The following is a 17326-nucleotide window of genomic DNA, read 5'->3' as shown; positions in this document are numbered from 1 at the left end:
TGGTTTTGTAATTTAGCAGTCTTCTCATACAACAGATTTACCTTAATTTCTTTTACCTTGTTTCAGTAATTTGAACGTTGTTATACAGATATATACTGTAGCATATAGGATATTTACATTTATCAACTTATTCATTTACAAATATAGTATTCTGGTATCATCATCATTTCGCCAGTCGTCTCTATCTTGAGCTTTTAAATCTATACTTCTCCATTCATCATCTCCTACTTCACGCTTTATAATCCTCAGCCATGTAGGCCGTGGTCTTCCAACTTTTCTAATGCCTTGTGCAGCTCATTAAAAGTTAGGTAAACTAATCTCTCTTGGAGAGTGCAAAGAGCATGCTCAAACTATCTCCATCTACCCCTCACCATGATCTCATCTACACATGGCACTCAAATAATCTCTTTTATAGTTTCATTTCTAATCCTGTCCTGCCATTTAACTCTCAATATTCTTCTAAGAGTTTTGTTCTCAAATCTACAAAATCTGTTGGTTTTGTTTCATTGTCATACCCCAAAATATAGCTTGATTGTTATATGTAATTTCACGAAATTTGATTTCCAAATTTTACTTAACCTAGCCATTGTCCGATTCTTTTTTTCAATCTTTTATTAAACTCCAATTCTAAAGACCCTGTATTAGAGATCATAGTTTCAAAATATTTAAATGATTCTACCTCATTAATTCTTTCTCCTTTCAATAATATTTCATTCTCCATTGCATATTCCATTCTCATCATCTCGTCTTCTTTTATTTATCCGGAGTTCAACGTCATGTAATATTTCATACATTCTGGTAAGCAAGCATTGCAAATCCTGTACTGTTCTGCTAATAAGGATAGCATTATCAGCATACTTTAGGTCAGCCAATTTCCTATTATCAATCCAGTCCAATCCTTCTCAACCATCCCCACCTGTTCTATGCATTACAAAATCCATGAGTAGGATAAACAACATAGGTGACATCACATTCCCTTGAAGTACCCCCACAAAGACTGGAAATTCTTTTAATAGGATTCCACTAACATAAACTTTGCACTTGCTATGCTCATGAACAGACAATCAAATTTAAATATTTAAGAGGAACTCCATAAAAACACAGGACTCTCCACAAAATTGGCTGGTGCACACTATTAAAGGCTTTTTCATTGTCCACAATGCCATCAAAAGTGGATTTCTATATTCTACACATTTCTGTCACAACACATTAAAATTACAATTTGGTCATTACAGCTTTTACCTTTTCTAAATCATACTTGTTCCTCTCAGCTTTTCATCAATATTTCCCCCCGTGTCATTTTAGATTAGAATAAGCACACCATATATTTTCATGACAACTGACATAAGTGTGATGCCTCTGTAATTATTGCACTCAGTCAGCCTCCTTTTTTTTTTTGCCATTTGCACCAACACTCCCAGCTCCCATTCATCATGTTTTACCGCTTCACTCCACACTCTACAAAATAATTTTCTAAGTATTCTGGGAGTCGCTTCCTTTTCGGATATCATCATCTCGGCAGTTATTCCATCGTATCCAGGGGCTTTCCACCTCTTGAGTTATTAAAGGATACCTTCGACTTCAAACACACTGAATTTATCCATGGGCACATCAAGGTCTTCCTCAGCTACAGGTACAGTATATTAATCAAACTATTCCCTTAATATCTCCTATTCACAACCTCACTAAAGTGTTCAATCCAACGTTGCCTTTCTTCATCTTCTGTTGTTATAAAAGATCCATCTCTCTTTTTGATGGATATATCCTTCTTCTTCTTTGCCCCTGTAGAGATTTCATTTATAATTCTGAGCCATTCTTACTCCATAGCCACTCCCTGAATTCATAGGTTTGTCTGCCTAATCTGCTTTCCTGTCTAAATATTCTCTCCAATCATTCCTGGCTTTTCTTTTGACGTCACAATCAAGAATGGAATACTTAGCATGCTCTACCTTGTAATTTTCATTACTTCCTTGAAAACTTTCAAAAATAAATTTCTGTCTTTATCTCCTTTTTATAGTATCCCAAGTATCTCCTGATATCCATGGCTTTTGTCCCAAAACTTCACTACCAACTGAATTATATGTTCTTAATATCACACCATTCTTCGTCAATTGCAAAGGTTTCTCTTTACTCTTCTTCAAGAAGCTTAGTTGTATCAAACCTAGGTATTCTATCTACATTTATGTTGGGTGCTTTCAGTTTTAATTTCAGTATGGTAATGAGGAGCTGGTGATCACTACTAATATCTGCACTTCTATAGCTTCTTACATTTCTTAAAGTCCTTCTCTCTTTATCAATGGCTATGTGATCTATTTGATTTTTTTAATTGCCACATGGTGAAGTCCATCTATATACTGTACATGGATTCTGGTATACATTTTTAAAAATTTTGTTTGATCTTAATTGTAGAGAAAGTAGCAGTTCCCAGGTTACTCCGAGTGTTTTCCATAACTGAACAGTACTGCATTTGGTTTATTTTTATTCAGCCCATGCTTGAAGTGATGTGTGTTTTTGTGTTTCCTTTAATTTACATTCCTTAATTATGTCATCCAAGCGTGAAAAATGCAACCATGTTAATCGGAGTTGCTCGTTTTAATATTACCTCAGATATTGGGCATATATAGTATCCCTGTAGCCTACACACTTTGGTATGATTTTTCTTTCTTTCTTGCTTTGGGAAACATTCAGTGTTTTAAAAAAAATGGACTATCAGCAATAACAGATACCCCTTTCCCCTATAAGTACGTTGTTGTGAGGGTCATAAGTTGTTAGCAACTGCTTTTTATTTAATTGGGATTAAAATTTTCCTTTAATTTGGCATGTACCATAATCAATTTCATACTGATCGTGCATTAAATATTTTCTTTATTCTCTACTGATATCGTTCGTTAGTTCGAGAGCGTATTAAAAAAAACCTGTCGTTTAGCTTAATGGCCTACAGATAAAAGATACATTTATTCCCAGAGTAATAATGAGAGAAAAACTTTCAGTGGTTGGTCACTGAAATTAAGAGAAAACTGGTCTTGACAAAGGAAAAACAAATTTTGAAGAGGTGCTTTGTGGTCTCTAAGACTTTCCTGTAAAAGTTGAGAACAGAGAATCCAATATGACATAAAAGTACCAAAGGAATATTGTCTCACATGCTCTATGGTCAGAGTATCAGCATGCATGGCACACAATCAGTGTATATAAGGTATACCCTTGAGTTCAGTTGCTATTGAACTCAACACAGCACCACCAATGCTGAAATCGTTGGGCTATCAATGACACATAATCCCCAAGATCTATTACTACTGCTGGAGACAATGGTACCTGCACACCTACTTGCGCTCAACCGCTACAATCAATCATTCAACTCTCCTACGTGAGGCTACTGAGGAGGGAGGGTCTTGGCAGACCACACAGCATCTGCCCAAAAATAGGTTAATTCTTCTTAATAACCACTTTTTTGAGGTTGATGTGGTGTGGTCTTCAAGGACTAATATCAGAGCAATAATTAAGCAGACTCATGCACCATCAAGGACAACTTTCTACAACCAGGCAAACAAACTTAACCAAGTGTGTATAAATAAGAAAACTAAATAGTCTGACACTCATCTTATGAGCAAAAACTCCAGAGAAAGATTGACTGCCTGTCATTATGTTTCTGGATGATATAGCCCTTCCTCCCTCTGGTTTCCTCTTGTAGGAGTCATGAATGAGCTAAGTACTGCACATTAATGTTATTCAGCTCGGATTGGTTCCAAGTAGTGGTTAATAAGCATCCTATGCCCAGACCAACCCGTAAAGCTCTGGATGACCTAAAATTGCTTTTTAACAAAGAATCCTACTGAAGAAGCAATTTTTCTCACATCATGGTTTTAGAGATAAGATATAGGACCAGCTTTTAATGGTAAAATTTCAAAATTTTCCCATTTGCTTTTCCTTCAATAAACACATGCCCTTCATAGGAGAAGGAACACTCTAGCTGTAAGTGGTAACTGATGCACTAGTGCCCTTTTGTCCATTAAGGGGACCATCTGCTATGTCTTGTATTTCTTTGTTATAATTATTCAAAATACATAGTTTCCATTATAGAAAAATTTCAAGCAATTCAAGCAAAATCTTTTAGATTTGTTAGTAAAAATCATTATTTTTTTTTTTAAACTAGGTAGCAATTTCTCCACTAATATGACACCAATTGCATTCAAGATCATACCATAAGAACTACTTTATAAACTAAATAATTCTGACAGAATTTTGGTTTTTCTTTTTCTTTTAATTTTTTTTTTCGTCTAGATGCTAAAAATCTTGAAATAAATTTCTCTTCCTCTTTGGTTTTAGTTAAGTTTTTATAGTTTATATATGAAAGATCTACTTTAATGTTGTTACTGTTCTTAAAATATTTCATTTTAATTGTTTTTTACTTTTGTACTTTATTTATTTCCTTTCCTCACTGGGCTATTTTTCCCTGTTGGAACCTTTGGACTTATAGCATCCTGCTTTTACAACTAGAATGTAGCTGAGCTGGTTATAATAATAATAATAATAATAATAATAATAAAGGGATTTTGACGAAGGAAAAATCTATTTCTGGGTCGAGACCTGTGGCGCCCGGTGAAAAGAGTACTTCTTGTATATCTTTTCTGATAAAACCTTCCAATTATACCAGAGAAAGATAAAAGCATGGAATGCTGAGGTTACAACCCTCGCGCGAGCACCTTTTGGGTGTCGTGTATAAAGCAAAGGCGCGTGAAATCCACTATTCATAATAATAATACAGTAATAATAATAATAGCCTAGTTGGTTAGTGATAGCAGGATCAGTCAATGGAAAACAGTGAAGGCCTGTGAGTTACATTTAGGTTGAGAGATGTCTAACCCTAATGATGTTAGACTAACAAAATTCCCAGCTTCCAAATGCATCTGGTTTGCATGGTAGTTGGTTACTGTACACTTGAATACCTTTTTCTGAGAGCATGCTTTTATAAATTCCCAATCTATACAAAATGACCCCTGGGTTCCCTCCAGCATGACCTAAAATTTTTCTCTAGTATGACGTTTCATGTGACTTTTAAGACTAGGACTCCGACTGAATACTTTATCACAGTCAAGGCATCGAAACAGTTTCTCTCCCGTGTGAATTCTCATGTGACTATCGAGTGCCCTCTTCCGAGTAAACGCTTTTTCACATTCCATGCATTTAAATGTTTTCTCTCCCATGTGGCTGTCCATATGCCTTCTGAGATATATTTTCCGAGAAAAGGCTTTTCCACATTCATTACAATTAAACTGCTTATCTTCAATGTGAATCTCCATATGTTTTTTAAGATAACCTTTTTGGTGAAAAGCTTTCCCACATTCGTTGCAGACAAATGCTTTCTCTACGTGGTAATTGCTCATATGAATTAAAAGATAATTCTTTCTATAAAAGGCCTCCCCACACACACTACACACAAATGGTTTCTCTCCTGTGTGAATCCTCATGTGATCCACGAGAGAAGTCTTCTGAAAAAATGCCTTGTCGCATTCACTGCAAGGAAATGGTTTCTTTTCAGTGTGAGTCTTCGTGTGCCTTGAAAGGTCCTTCTTGTGAGAATACGCTTTGCCACGCTCGGTGCATCTAAAGGGTCTCCCATCACCATGGCTAATCATATGAGACCTGAGATTAGTTTTTTGAGTAAAGGCTTTCTCACATTTGCAGCACTTGAAAGGTTTCTCTCCAGTATGAGTCCTGATGTGATCAATAAGTGTACTCTTCCGGGAAAAGGATTTCCCACATTCACTGCATTTGAATGATTTCCCTTCAGACTGAGTTTTCCCCTTAGTTTTAACATGGCTCTCCTGACAACCACTTTCATTAAATTTGGCTTGGATGCCTGTCAATATAAATATGTTTACCGGTATTTCTTTCTTTATTTTATTTCCGCAAATTTGTGGATCGTCCTCATTCACCTCCGAATAAATCGTGTTTGAAAATTTCACCTCATCTTCATTCGACTCGTCATTTTCTGGTTCAATCTTCATCTTCAAGGATGGATCCCAAGATGAAGAGCTGTCACTGGTGGCTGCATTAACGCTATCAGTATCCTTGTTTTCATGACTTACAGGAGGAGATAACAACGGACCTTCAACTTTTACATGAAGTTCAGAATCCATTTTAGCCTTTCCGTCCTAGACAGTAGTCTTTCAGTACAGTATAATACAGGATGAAAGTTATATACAGTATTGCCAATCCTTTCCTACAACATTAAACTTTAGAAGATGGATGGCTACACCATAAAATGTACAGTATCTTTGCTTCCTGTCAACCATCCTAAATTTCTTACTTATGATGGCACTTTCTTACAATTTTCCTAAATATAAGATATTTTTATACAGGATACCTGCAGTGGAAGTCCTGAGCACATAGTAATTTCTCTTAAATAATCTTCCAGAGAAACATTGCAACAATGCTACACTTTTCACTCAGGATGAAAGGCTCACAAAGATAGGCCAGTTGTATTTATATACAAATGCCATATTGAATATCTTCATGATAATTTTCGTTAAATTTGATAAAGAACCATTATAGTATCAACAAATACATAATGCATATCACTCAAAAAAAGGATACATTAACTATTTTAAAAGTGAACAGGTTCCTACATAGCAAAGGCAAAATAGTTAGAAAATATAATGGTACAATAGTCAAACTGTCTTCAATTCAAGTAATGTTTACAATACCTAAATTACATTTGTACTTCACAAATATCACTTATACTACCTTATCATAATACAAAACTCAACATACTTCGATTCTTCAAGAATTTCCATACCATTGAAGTCAGAAACTGATGATTATTTGACATGGAAGTTAAAGATCCTGAAAAAAATACAGAAAGTAATAATAGATGAGCGACTTAAATGAATCTATATAAATAATAAAATAAATCAATATTTAAAAGTTTAATAAGGAGACAACTGTTTTCAAGTAGTGTACAAGAACATTTACCAATACTGCATAAATACATTATTGTATTTATATTTCAAGTTAATGTTATGTACCACATAATTGAGGAAAATAATAACTGTACTCTACAGTATTTTTTTCTTGTGAATTTGTTTCCTACTTAATATTGATTTACCTGAAGAAAATGAAAAACTTTAAACAATGTAACTTTTCATGTGCCATAAAACGGATTTTGAGCAAAGCAAAAAATCTATTTTTGGGTGATATGGCCATGTCGTCCTGATGGAAGGTTCCTTTAGGCAGCTTTCTAAGGGACATTTGGCTATAGTGATACTCCCAGAGAATTGACCACAGGTCTCCAGAATTCTAACTCCTGGCGTGAGTATCTTCGAGAAAATTCAAGGATATCGCATAATATCAGGGGACGTATTTCTTGATACGACACATGGCAATCTTCACCCCGAATAGAGTTTTCGCTCTGAGGGGGAAGAGTGGCGAAATTGAAGGGGAGCCGTCATCAAGGTTACCCGGTGGATCCCCTTTCCCGTACTACTACGGCGTAACTCATTCCTTGTTGCAATTAAGCATGGATGGCTACAGATAGAGTAGTTTTGGGTGGGGATTTGTTACATATATGTATACTCCTTTTTTATAAAGGAGGTCGGGTCCATCAGTGCCTTTACCTTGATTCAGCTTCTATATGGTCATCCAAACCACATAAATATATGACGCTACCGTTATTCGTCATATCCACTAAGTTTGGAACTAACTTAAGGCTTCCTGCCCCCTGCAGGGAATCTGTTAACACTAACTATAGAAGCGACAAGGTTTTGTATTCGTGAGAACAAAGTGGAATTAATTTACCACAAGCATGTTCACACATGGAAGCAACTTCAAGTATTTTATATTAGGAAAATAATTAAAAGACTCTGGCTAGTTTTATTCAACTACTTGTGGCGCGAATAAGACGCAAATACATTTTTAGTATTTATTTGTATAGACAAAAATAAATGTATTAAAATAGAATCTTTTGTTACATAAACAACTTTCTTAAAATATATTTATATTTATCACCTGTAAGGGAAGAAATATATATTAGAAAGCCACTCAAAGATTTTGCAAAATTATTAAGATAATTTCACTTCGATGTTGGAAATGTTCAAACACTGCGTACGAATGTACACACGGCACTGGTATTATTGGTTAGATTCTACACCTATAAAGAACAGTCCAAGGGTCACCAGGGTGATCCTTAATGAAGGGTATTACACTTAAAGGTGTTAACACCTTTTCACCCTTTCACTGTAAAGCCCCAAACAGTTCATATGCTGAAAGAAGTTCAGCGAGAAAGCAATTTTTCTCGGATCAAGACCTGCGAGTGTACTGTCAGGATCCGCTCTGAGAATAAAGTAGGTGAGCTTCGCCCTCAGTTGTTTCTGGGATAAGTTTGATCCTGAAGTTTCGCCTATGAAGAGCTGTCCTCCCTTGAAGTCTGAAGTTCTTCGAAGATAGACCTTTAGACACTCTACTGGACATAGAGAGACATCTTCCTTCAGAGGGCAGATTCTCCAAGGACCCCACCTTTTGGTGGGTAGCTCGATTTTGGCGAGAAATGTAGGATCAGGAAAAAGATTCAGTTCTCCCTCTTCTGTGAACTGAATATGGCCCTCGTCTCTTGATAGGGCCACTATTTCACTAACTCTAGCCCCCGAGGCTATAGCGAACAAGAATATCACTTTCTGTGTTAGAGCCTTTAGGGAGCAATCTTCATTGTTCAAGTTCGAAGCAGTGCAAGACTTTGTCCAAAGGCCATGAAATGGGCTTCAGAGGGGCTGCTGGTTTAAGTCTAGTGCATGGTTTCGGAATCTTGTTGAAGATTTCGTTCGACAGGTCCACCTGGAAGGCGTATAGAAGAGGTCTAGTCAAAGCTGACTTAAACGTAGTTATCGTGGTGTAGGCCAAGCCTTGTTCGTGAAGATGGATGAAGAAGGACAGGCATAAGTCTATCGTGATTTCTGTCAGCTGTTTTGCTTTAATAAAAGAGACCCACTTCTTCCAAGACGATTCATATTGTCTTCTGGTTGATTTTGACTTGTATTCTTCTATAAAGTCGATGCTGTCTTCTGAGACCCCAAACCTTTTCTTGACTGCTAAGGCAAGAAAATCACGAGATGTAGGTTTCGGGTTCTCAGTGATGAAGTGTAGACAGTTGACTTCTGAACCAGTTGGGATAGAACTGGGTTCGGTAGAGGAAACAGCCTCAGCCTCAGTTCTATCACTAGAGGGAACCAATTGCTCTTGGGCCATTTGGGAGCCACTACTGCTGCTGTCTCCTTGAAGGATCTCAGCTTGTTGAGGACCCTCAGCAGGAGATTAGTTGGCGGGAACAGATAGATATGACTCCATCTGTTCCAATCGAGGGACATGGCGTCCATAGCTTCTGTCCGAGGGTCCTCGTATGGGGCTACGTATCGAGGTAGTTTCTTGTTATCGCTCGTTGCGAAGAGGTCGAACTGTAGTTCTGGGACTTTTTCCAAGATGAAGGAGAATGAGTCAGTGTCTAGGGACCATTCTGACTCTATCGGCTTTCGTCTGGATAGAGCGTCCGCTGTCAAATTGCGGAGCCCCTGTAGGTGAACTGCTGATAAATACCATCTTTTCTTTCTTGCCAAGCGAAAGACGGCCAACATCACGTGGTTGATGTAGGGCGATCTTGAGCCTTGTCGGTTCAGACATCTCACTATCACTTCGCTGTCCAAGACCAACTTGATGTGGGATGATCTGTGAGGGGATAGCTTTTTCAACGTCAGGAGGACTGCCATGGCCTCCAGAATGTTGATGTGAAAGGTCTTGAACAGGGATGACCAGGTCCCTTGAACTTTCCTTTGATGGGAATGACCTCCCCATCCTTCCGTTGAGGCATCCGTGTGGATGACTACCAACGGTCGAGGTGGTTGTAAGGGAATAGTCCTTGCTAGGCTCTTGATCTTCGACCACGGACTCGGAAGTGATCGCAGTAAGGTCGGTGTCGGTCTCTGTTGATCTCTTCGAGTGTTTGATGCGTATCTTCTCCAGACTCCTGACGCATCCTTTAGCTGTAGCTGTGCTCTTAGCACTGGGTCTGTTACTGCTGTAAACTGGAGAGAGCCCAGTACTCTTTCCTGTTGGCGTCTTGAAATCCTGTTGGATTTCAGTAGTCTCTTGACAAAACCTGCGATCTCTCTCCTCTTCTTTGGTGGAATAGAGAGGCGGTGTGACAGCAAATTCCAATGGATTCCCAACCATTGAAACTCATGAGCTGGAGAGAGGTGAGACTTCTAGTAGTTGATCTTGAAGCCCAGATGTTCCAGGAACTGGATCACCTTTGTGGCTGCCTGCAGACAAGTAGTCTTGGATGCTCCCCACACCAGCCAGTCGTCCAGGTATGCTGCTACCTGAACGCCTTCTAAGCGTAGCTGTTGTACGACTGTGTCCGCAAGTTTCGTGAAAATTCTTGGAGCTATGTTTAGTCCGAAGGGCATGGCTCTGAAGACATACTTTGTCTTCTGTAGCTTGAATCCTAGGTAGGAGGAGAGGGGGCGGCTGACTGGAAGGTGCCAGTAAGCATCTGCCAGGTCTATTGAGACTGTACGCCCCTTTTGGTAACAGGGTCCTTATGAGTTGTAAGGTTAGCATCTGGAATTTGCTGTTCTCGATGAACTTGTTGAGTGGAGACAAGTCTAGAATGACTCTGAGTTTGTCCGAGTCCTTCTTGGGAACACAAAACAGCCTTCCCTGGAATTTGATGGACTTTGCTTTCCTTATAACCTTTTTGTTCAAGAGTTCTAAGGTATATTTTTCCAATAAGGGGGTGGAGTGTTGGAAGAATTGAGGAAATGAAGGTGGAGATCTGTTCCATTTCCATCCTAGTCCATTCTTGATTAGGCTGTGGGCCCAGGGATCAAAGGTCCAACGATCCCGAAAGTGGAGAAATCTTCCTCCTACCTGGAGCATCTCATTGCTTGGATGATCCGGAGGTTTTGCTACCCTGACCACATCCTCCTCTTCCTCTTGGGGGGTTTCTTGAGGAGCCTCGTCTAGACCCTCTATCTTTCGGGCAAAAGGTAGCGGTGTGCCTCTCAAAACTTGGGTTAAAGGCTGGTGACTGGGCTACCAGCTGTTGAGGCACCATCTGAAAAGTGGTTTGCGGCTGAGCAACCATTTGGGGCACCGTGGTCATGGTCACTGTAGGATGTTGCACAAGTCGAGGAGACAGTCTTGGCTTTTTCGTCTTCCTCTTAGGTTGGGGACCAGCATCAGGGGAAGATTTTCTCTTAACAGACATGCCCCACTTTTGGAGAAGGTTCCTATTCTCCGTGGCGGCTTTGGCAACTACCTCTTGGACTGCTTCCTTTGGTAAGAGGTCCTTGCCCCAGATACAGAAAGAGATCAACTTCCTGGGCTCGTGTTTGACCGTTGCATTGGCAAACACACACTCTGCAGGCCCTCCTGGCCTTCACAAATGCGTACAAGTCCTTGACCAATGTAGCCATGTGCATCTTGGCTAGGACTGTATACATGTCTGGGGTGCTTGCAATGCCTGCACACATCTCCATGCAGTTCTGGAGGGACAGAGAGGTGGCTAGTCTCTCTTTTGTCTCCTGTTCTCTTCTCAGGAGAAAGTCCAACAGCTTCGGGAGGTTCTCATTGAACTGCTGTCCTGCAATGTCTGCGTCGAGCTTTGCGACCGAGAAGGTTAGATGGACCTCGTTCCAATCCTTCTCGCCCATGGGCAAGGCTAGAGACAATGGCCTACACTCCTCTAGTGTAGGACATGATTTGCCTACATCAACTGCCTTTAGCACACAGTGGAGAGCTTTCGATGTGAAGGGGAAAGCTCTGGACGAAGGAGCAAGAAAAGTAGGGTGCTTCTTGCTCAATGCAGAAACTCTAGAGTTTGTGTAACCTGCCTTCTTCAGGCTACTTGTCAAGAGAGCCTGTGCCTTGTCGTGGTCAAAGACCATGACCTCCTTAGGTTCCGTCTCTTCCTTAGACGCCAGTTCATTCTTCAGCCTAATGTAACACTCCGGGTAAGCCGAAAGGTTTGGCCAGAATTAGATATCGTCGAGGGGGATGGCCCCCATCTTCTCCGAGATGTAGAGTTTCCCATTCATCATAGACATGAACTCCGCATACCTCCAGGGATTGGCTTCGGAGCATGGGGGCAGGTCAAAAACTCTGGGCCGCTTGTAGGATCCACGAGAACTTGCTTCCCTGAATTCCTTCCTCATATCAAGCTGTTCCTTGCGAACAGTATCCACCAGCTGCTGGATCTGGGCCATAAGAGCTTGGCCCGTGGGGAACAGCGGGTCTGGTTGAGGGGTTGGAGCCGAAGAAGCTGACTGCACAGGCTGAAATGCCGACACAGACAGTAGAGGGTCTTCCGCTTCTGTCGAATCGAGTTCTTCTTCCTCCTCAGGTGGTTGGGCCACCTCTTCTTCAGGGTCTTCTTGAAGGAGATCCTTTTCAGTGTCGGAGGACACTTCTGACATTCTTCCCAGATGGATGTCCATGCCTTGTAGAGCCTCGTTGATGTCGGCCTCTATTGCTAATTGTATGCAGGGAGACTCGGGTCGTGCCTGAGGCACGACTGCATCAGATGTCGCCTTAGGGAACAGCAGGCTTCTAACCGACTCGCTTGATAGGTAAGGTCCCGGAGAGTTCTGGAACCCTCTTACCCACTTCCGAAGCGTTTCCCTCGCAGTATCCCTCGACTCCGTCGTCTTGGGATCGCCGAAACCCTCGGTCATCTAGGCCAAGCAGACGTTGCAACCCTTGGGGTCCCAGTATCTCAGGGTTTCAGTTGCGATGGAGCATAGGGCATGAGACCTGCACATGTTGTGGCCACAAAAGTTCTTACTCTTGTGGTTGCAGTACATCACTGCACACTTCACCTTGGACTCCTCCTGTAAGGAAAGAAAAAGTGAAATGAGTACTGTATGGGGTAATTTATCACACTGATAAATTAATCTCATGCATTAATAATAGCACTTACTATTATCATTATAGCTTAGGATAGTAAGCTATAAAAGAAATAGGAAAGACACATATCTGCGTTTCCTGTCCAGGCAATTGCTGTGACCTCCCTCAATATTAATATTTTAAATTTCCTTATTAGGAAAATCTAGGGTGGAAGAGCTCTAGAATATAGAGCTGAAGTTAGTTTATACTAGCACTAACCCTCCCACAAATGGAATACAGTGGAACCTCTACATACGATTGTCTTTACATACGATTGTTCCAACATCTGAAGTAAAATTCATCAAATTTTTGTCTCGACACCCGAAGTAATGCTCCAAAATCCGATGTAGATCTTGTTTACGCCAGTAGATGGCAGCATGTAAGAGGGACGCCATTGAGCGTTGTTCTCTGTTCTTGTGTGTATCGTGTGGTTGTCCTCTGTTTGGTCTGTTATTAACAGTGCTTATTTTCTTCCCTTTCTCACATTTCCTTTTTTATTTTACCAATAATCATGGTGCCTAAGAAGCTAAGTTTCAGTACAGGTAGTGGTGAGAAAAGGAAGGCAATTCTTTCAATAGAATTGAAGCAAGAAATTATAGAAAAACATGAGAGCAGAGAGCAGTGTGCATGTGAGTGATATGGCTAAACAATATGGCCGGAACAGGCCTATGATCTCGACGATCATCAAGCAGGAGGCAGCCATTAAAGCAGATAAACCATCGAAGGGGATCACCATTATTACAAGACATCGTAGCAATACCCTGGAAGTGATAGAATGCCTTTTGTTGATAGGGATAAAGGACAAAAAGATTGTTGGCAACGATCATTTGTGAGAAGGGCCAGTGTGATGAATAGAAAGAAAGAAAAAAGTGAAGCAAAGAAAACCCAGCTCTTTAAAAAAGTCCTCTCTCTATTTCTGTTTCTCTCTAAACATAGCATTAACATGTTCTTTAAATAAAATCTCTCTCTCTCTCTCTCTCTCTCTCTCTCTCTCTCTCTCTCTCTCTCTCTCTGTTATAGTGTTAGAGACGTCTATTATTTTTTTCCGAGAGAGAGAGAGAGAGAGAGAGAGATTAAACAAAAATGTGTTTAGAGTACATATGATTTTTAACAGCGTCAACGAGTTGAAAGACAATTAAATGTAACTAAGAAAGTAATAACAGAGAGAGATTATGTGTAATTATATGTAGTAATTTATTAAGGAGTTGTTATAAGTTTTTGGGCTGTGGAACGAATTATTCTTATGGGAACATTTGCTTCAACATACGATTGTTTTAACATACGAAGCAGTTTCTGGAACGAATTAAGATCGTATGTAGAGGTTCCACTGTATTAATATTGTAGGGTAAAGATATTATGTTCTGATGGCCTAAGACTCATCAGGATACTGAAGGAATACTTCACTTCAACATTATTTAGCAGTCTTAACAACGGACTGTGAAAGGACACACAGAATATGTTGGAAAAGATACTACTGTATATTATATACTGTAGTTTTCTAACTGCTGTATTTACTATACTGCAGAAATACTAGCTACTGTATAATCTTATACTGTAGTTCTGCCGTCATGCTACCGGTTAGGCTAGTACCTGACGGCACTAGCCGACAGAGAGAGAGAAAGCATGGAGAGAAGGGCTACTGTATTATTATAATTTAGCACAATAATTAGAGTTGTAGGGACTACTGTCTCCACTGCCTTCTTCCAGAATGAGGATTCAAATGGAAGGGGGAGAATGTAATAATTCTAGCTTCCATCCAGCCACAGTATCTGTTGCCGACTGCTCTGTCGGTTCCAGGGTTTATGGATGGCAGTCCAAGAGAGGACTGAAGAATACTCAAAGTTATTAGGGTCTCCCACTGGCAGCCATCATGGCCGGCACAACCTTGCAAGGAGCCTTGCTTTCATTAGGGGGAAGGTCGAAGCGGCAATCAAGCCGCCTTTGTAGGAGCCCGGCCGGCATCGCAATCCGGCCGGCAAGCGGGGAGATTGTAGAATACCGGCCACAGATGTTGTGATGGCTAGGCCATCATGAAATGACTGAAGGAGAAGGGAAAGGGTCTTATATTTTGCGTCGAAAGAAGGGGGGCACGTCTACCTTCTGCTGTCGGCAACAAACACAGAAACATAGTTTCATATGCCAGTGTCGCCTTGGGCGGCAGAGGCATAACGATTCCTCAGCCTAAGACCTTGCCAGATATAAGACGTGTCTTCTAGACCGCAAGGGAGAAGGTGGCAGCAACTGAACTACCACTTTCAGTTGTGGACTAGGGAAGCCGGGCTTCCTATGCCTGCAACTGTGAACCGGCAGGGGAATGACTAATCCCCCGTCAGTAGAGTTACCAACAACAAGACTGAATACTCTGAGTTACTGTCGTGATTCAAAGCCGGGATACCCACTGGCAAAAAGGGAAGACAGAAACACTATCCCGGTCAAGTCGGAGTACACTACTCTATGGCAAGACCAAGATAGGGTTGTCGCCTAATGGCGGCACTTAGAGGGAAGGAAGGGTTTATCCTTAAATCTCTAAAGAGACGAGTATCGAATTATGTTAGTAATTCTAGGAGATATGCTATCTCTGACTGAACTGAGAAAACGATACAAGAGGATAATCGGGATAACAATACTAAAGTATACTAAAACGCATAAGGCTAGCCTAACTCGAGTCGGGATCTCGGCTACGCTACGTCACTGAGACCCTATCGTATACGATCGAAATGTTTCACAGAAGAGGAAATATTACTTGTATAATCTGATCTTCACTAGTATAATTTGCCTAAATAGCTATAATTCATTAAAGCTAAATACCGGGGAAGTCGTACTACTAACTAAATAAAACATTTATGGTGTACGACAGCGGTCCAAAATGGCCGCCTCCAGTGATGGCTGTGCTCCGCTAAACACATCTAAATTATGCTAATTTAACTGTGAGAAGGGAGCTAAAAATTATGCACAGGAAAGATTAAATACACAACTTTCCACAGAATGAAGATGCTGGAGAATGCATGGTAATAATCCTTGAAATAGTAACAAAACCGAGAGCAAGAGGGAGATACACCGTGCTTAATTCGCTACTACAAAAGGAATGAGCTACACCATAGTAGTACGGGAAAGGGGATCCACCAGGTAACCTTGATGACGACTCCCCTTCAATTTCGCCACTCTTCCCCCTCAGAGCGAAAACTCTATTCCGGGTGAAGATCGCCATGTGTCGTATCAAGAAATACATCCCCTGATATTATGCGATATCCTTAAGAATTTTCCTAAGGATACTCGCACCAGGAGTTAGAATTCTGGAGACCTGTGGTTAATTCTCTGGGAGTATCACTGTAGCCAAATATCCCTTAGAAAGCTGCCTAAAGGAACCTTCCATCAGGACGACATGGCTGAGCCCAAAAATAAATATATTATATTTTACTTATACTCTAAAACAAATACGCATACAGTATGTGCAGTTACCAGCGTTAACTTCTCTAATCGAGAGTGGTGCTTAACAATAAGGGAGGTCAACAGCAAAATAGAAGGAGCCCGATATACATGATGAGGAAATGAGCCAATTTTATAGAGGCAACTATGGGAAAACTTTGTTAAGGGCATGGGATAACATTGCCAAAGTCTTCAAAAAGAACAGGTAACATGTAAAAGGACTCGTATGTGCTTGTCTCAGAACTCATAAGATAACATTTTGTTGGTGCAGAAATATGGAAACCCTAAGGGCTTTACAAATGTTCTCCTTTTGACAGAGTGGTATGATGCACTAGGAAATATCTGCATGACTGGAGCACCCCTTTCCATGTAGTTTTACCCCTACTCCACATGATTCCTTTTTCTGATTTTTATCTTTGTGATTTTTCATTTGAAGAATCAGAAGAAATTCTATTTCTCTACAATCCATGTTGCAGCTGGCAATCAATCTCATTAGAAGGTGAATCAACACGTAAGAGAGATGCTAAATTTTTTACCAATAAACTTAACATAAAATTGAGTCCTTCAATATAGTTGGTTTCTGGAATGTGTTCTGCATGGCTCTTGGACATTTATTTGGAATGCCCTTAGCAAACTGTTACATGACAAGCTTTAATACAATTTCCAGGTTTTGTTCATCCCTGCATAACCTGACAACCTTAAAGTTGCTTGATTTTCTACCTCCTTAAATTGTTTCTTCCTCTCCTCTTTTCCCTTGTTTAGCTTTTTCAAGTGATCACTAGGGAAACCTCATACATCCTAGGACCTGACGGTGAAAATGCTAGGTTCTTCCATAATCAAAGGAATGGGCATTATCAGCACATCAGTCCTTGGTAGTTGCCAGCTCCTGGAGTCATCCAACTTGAAAATGTTCTTCAAATATGAATTCTCATGCCTTTTAAGAAGCATTCACAGAAAATTCTCCATGAAT

The 17326-nt window shown here is 40.3% G+C and overlaps 2 protein-coding genes across 4 annotated transcripts in view; one reads left to right on the top strand and one right to left on the bottom strand.

Annotated features, from left to right (window-relative positions):
- The window catches only part of msps (msps cytoskeleton-associated protein 5), a 374587-nt gene that overhangs the window by 256825 nt on the left and 100436 nt on the right, over positions 1–17326 (top strand). The window lies entirely within an intron of this gene.
- Positions 5016–6137, bottom strand: LOC137653903 (zinc finger protein 501-like). The gene has a single exon (XM_068387531.1). It carries the CDS (start codon positions 6135–6137, stop codon positions 5016–5018), a length of 1122 nt encoding a protein of 373 aa, XP_068243632.1.

The sequence above is a fragment of the Palaemon carinicauda genome, chromosome 15 (assembly GCF_036898095.1).
Source record: "Palaemon carinicauda isolate YSFRI2023 chromosome 15, ASM3689809v2, whole genome shotgun sequence".
Classification (NCBI taxonomy): domain Eukaryota; kingdom Metazoa; phylum Arthropoda; class Malacostraca; order Decapoda; family Palaemonidae; genus Palaemon; species Palaemon carinicauda.
This window is presented reverse-complemented; position numbering and strand designations above follow the sequence as displayed.

What these genes read in the sequence shown, in the direction of transcription:
- LOC137653903 (XM_068387531.1), bottom strand. Translation starts at nt 6,137, where the DNA reads ATGGATTCTGAACTTCATGTAAAAGTTGAAGGTCCGTTGTTATCTCCT.